Below are 2,471 nucleotides of genomic sequence, written 5' to 3' on the forward strand. Positions count from 1 at the left end.
CCTCCTCCGCCTCCCGGGCTCCGGAGGGAAAGAGACCCAGGGGTGGGGGTGGGGACCGCCGGGGCGCCGTCCGGTCGACACGCTCCAGAGCTGGGGCCTGGCCAACCCGGGCTGGATAGTGTGGGGGCCCTTAGGCTACCAGGGACCCAGACCACGAAGTCAAGCCCCCCAAGCCGGGAGGACCCAACGCGGATTTGGAATTGCTTCCCCCTCCTCTGTGTCCGGAGGGTGGTACAAAAGGCAAAGCCTGCTTCTCCCTCCCAAGAGCGTGTGGCGGTTGCCCCTGGCTCCCCAATACACAGTCTTTGCTCCCCCCACCCCCTCCACCTCTGAACTTCAGGCCAGAGAGGCGGAGGGCGAGCAGAGGGCTCTGGCGGCTGATCCTTTCCCTTCCCCAGATGCCAAGGGATCCATCCGAGAGATCATCCTGCCCAAGGGCCTGGACCTGGACCGGCCCAAGAGGACGCGCACGTCCTTCACGGCGGAGCAGCTCTACCGGCTGGAGATGGAGTTCCAGCGCTGCCAGTACGTGGTGGGCCGCGAGAGGACCGAGCTCGCCCGGCAGCTCAACCTCTCCGAGACCCAGGTAGTACCAGGGCCCGGCCGCTCCACCTCTGCACCGGCCTCCTTCCCCACCGCCCCAGCCAGCGCTTCTGCACCATCTCCGCGGGCTCTGGACAGAGCCTCTGGGGGAGGTGGAGGAGACAGAGAGGGTGGGGAAGAAAGGTCTGAGGCTTCCTTCCCTTCCATAAGCTACCCACACCCCCCCCCCCCATGCCGTCCAGTATTCCAGGGCCCATGCTCTGCTCACTTGGCCTAGCTCAGGAGACCCCAATATGTCCTTCCGGAATTCTTTCTGGACCCCAGTCTTGAGAATCCCTTGCTTGTCTCTGCTCTAAAGGAACGGATGTTCACCCTGCTTTGGCTGCCTCGTTTTGGCCAGATTTCCAGGCACCACCCCCCTTTGGGGATGGGAGCCTTACACAATACCCGGCCCATCCTGCAATGGGCCAAAAGCTTACGGCCAAAGCCCCCTGCTCCAGCACAGGTGACAGCTAGGATTAGAAAAGTGCACATTCCTGATATCTGCCTATGCAGACCGGGCTGCCCTGACCCGCAAGGCTTCCCCTGGCCCGCAGCTACCCAACCCCATTCTCAGCCTTAAGCACCCACTCAGACACCTAGGAGGCCCTGTCTTCTGTGCCAAGGGGGCGTGGGATGGGAGACAGATCTAGGGGCCTGGGAGCCAGCACTGCCAACCGTGCGGTAGGTCTTTAGCTTTCCTGAAATCCATATGATGCCACGATGGAGCTGGCTATTTGGACTCAGCCCAGAGGTCTTTGGGGCCTGGCCAGGGCATGGCACCAGCTTGGCTTAGGTCAGGCTGAGGCTCAGTCCCTTGCCCCATGCCCAGCCCTGAAGCAGGTGGGGAACCTTCTAGGTCCGAAATCTGGACAGGAAGCTGAGAACCAAGGACGGACACGTCGGATGCTCTTTCTGAGCCTGAGTTGGCACGGTCACTTTTCCCTAGTGTCGCTGCTACCACCCCTCTTAGTACAGTTTATAAAATCTAGACAGGATCACCTTGCCCTGTAGCTGCCAAACTCCATTGTGGGCCACCAGCTAGGGGGTGGGCCAAGGGAGAAGAGAAAGTGAGAGGGGAGAGGGTGTTGGAGAGAATATAGTCCAACACAGCCTCCCGACTTTCTCCTGCGGTTCCGAAGTTCGGGATGGAGAGCGTAAGAGTGGTAAATTGAGTATCACTCAGCCCCTCCAATCCAGCTCCTGGGGAGAGGAGGTGGGGAAAACTTGGACAAATTCTTCTTTCTACAGCCACCTTCCCTGTTTGCTGCTAGTTGGTGGTCAAGTCCCACCCTAATAACAAGAAACTGCTGCTTGTAGCCTCACCAGCAGTTCTGCTGGGGCTAAATGCGAGCCCGTTTGTCCAGGGGCCTGGGTCCAGGGTCCAGATAGTCAGGGCGACACTTCCCCACCTACCCCCACTCCCCCTTCCCGCACAGCATCTTCAGGCGGCACAGGTCAGCGATGACTCAGTGAAATCCCTTCTGGTCTTCTTTTAAGTGAAGGTTGTGGACATTTTTATTACTTTATTGGGAATCTTGGCCAGCCTGGGCCTGCTTCCATGACCCGGAAGTGCAGCCTAGCAGAGCTGTGTCCCCCACCTGGGGGTCCTGGCTCCCCCTGGCAGCTCCCAGCCGGACCTCTCCTGCCGCGGGTGGGACTAGGACTGGGGCTAAGGCTGGGGTTGCGGGAAGGCCCTCTCCCAACCCTCCCCGCCCCCCCAGCCCTCGCACCCCGGAGCCTGCTTCTCCTGACGCCCGTCTTCCCTGCTCCTCTTCCCCCCGCTCCCCGCGCCTGGCGCGCAGGTGAAGGTCTGGTTCCAGAACCGGCGCACGAAGCAGAAGAAGGACCAGGGCAAGGACTCGGAGCTGCGATCGGTGGTGTCGGAG

General features: G+C 61.1%; 1 protein-coding gene across 1 annotated transcript in view; it reads left to right on the plus strand.

Moving 5' to 3' along the window:
• VAX1 (ventral anterior homeobox 1) overlaps positions 1-2,471 on the plus strand; it is a 3,971-nt gene that overhangs the window by 1,026 nt on the left and 474 nt on the right. The window contains exons 2-3 of the mRNA XM_014550563.1: positions 399-586; positions 2,388-2,459. Of these exons, the coding sequence (XP_014406049.1) occupies positions 399-586; positions 2,388-2,459 (260 nt within the window). The remainder of the gene's footprint in view (positions 1-398; positions 587-2,387; positions 2,460-2,471) is intronic.

Source organism: Myotis brandtii, unplaced genomic scaffold (genome assembly GCF_000412655.1).
Source record: "Myotis brandtii unplaced genomic scaffold, ASM41265v1 scaffold604, whole genome shotgun sequence".
Classification (NCBI taxonomy): Eukaryota; Metazoa; Chordata; class Mammalia; order Chiroptera; family Vespertilionidae; genus Myotis; species Myotis brandtii.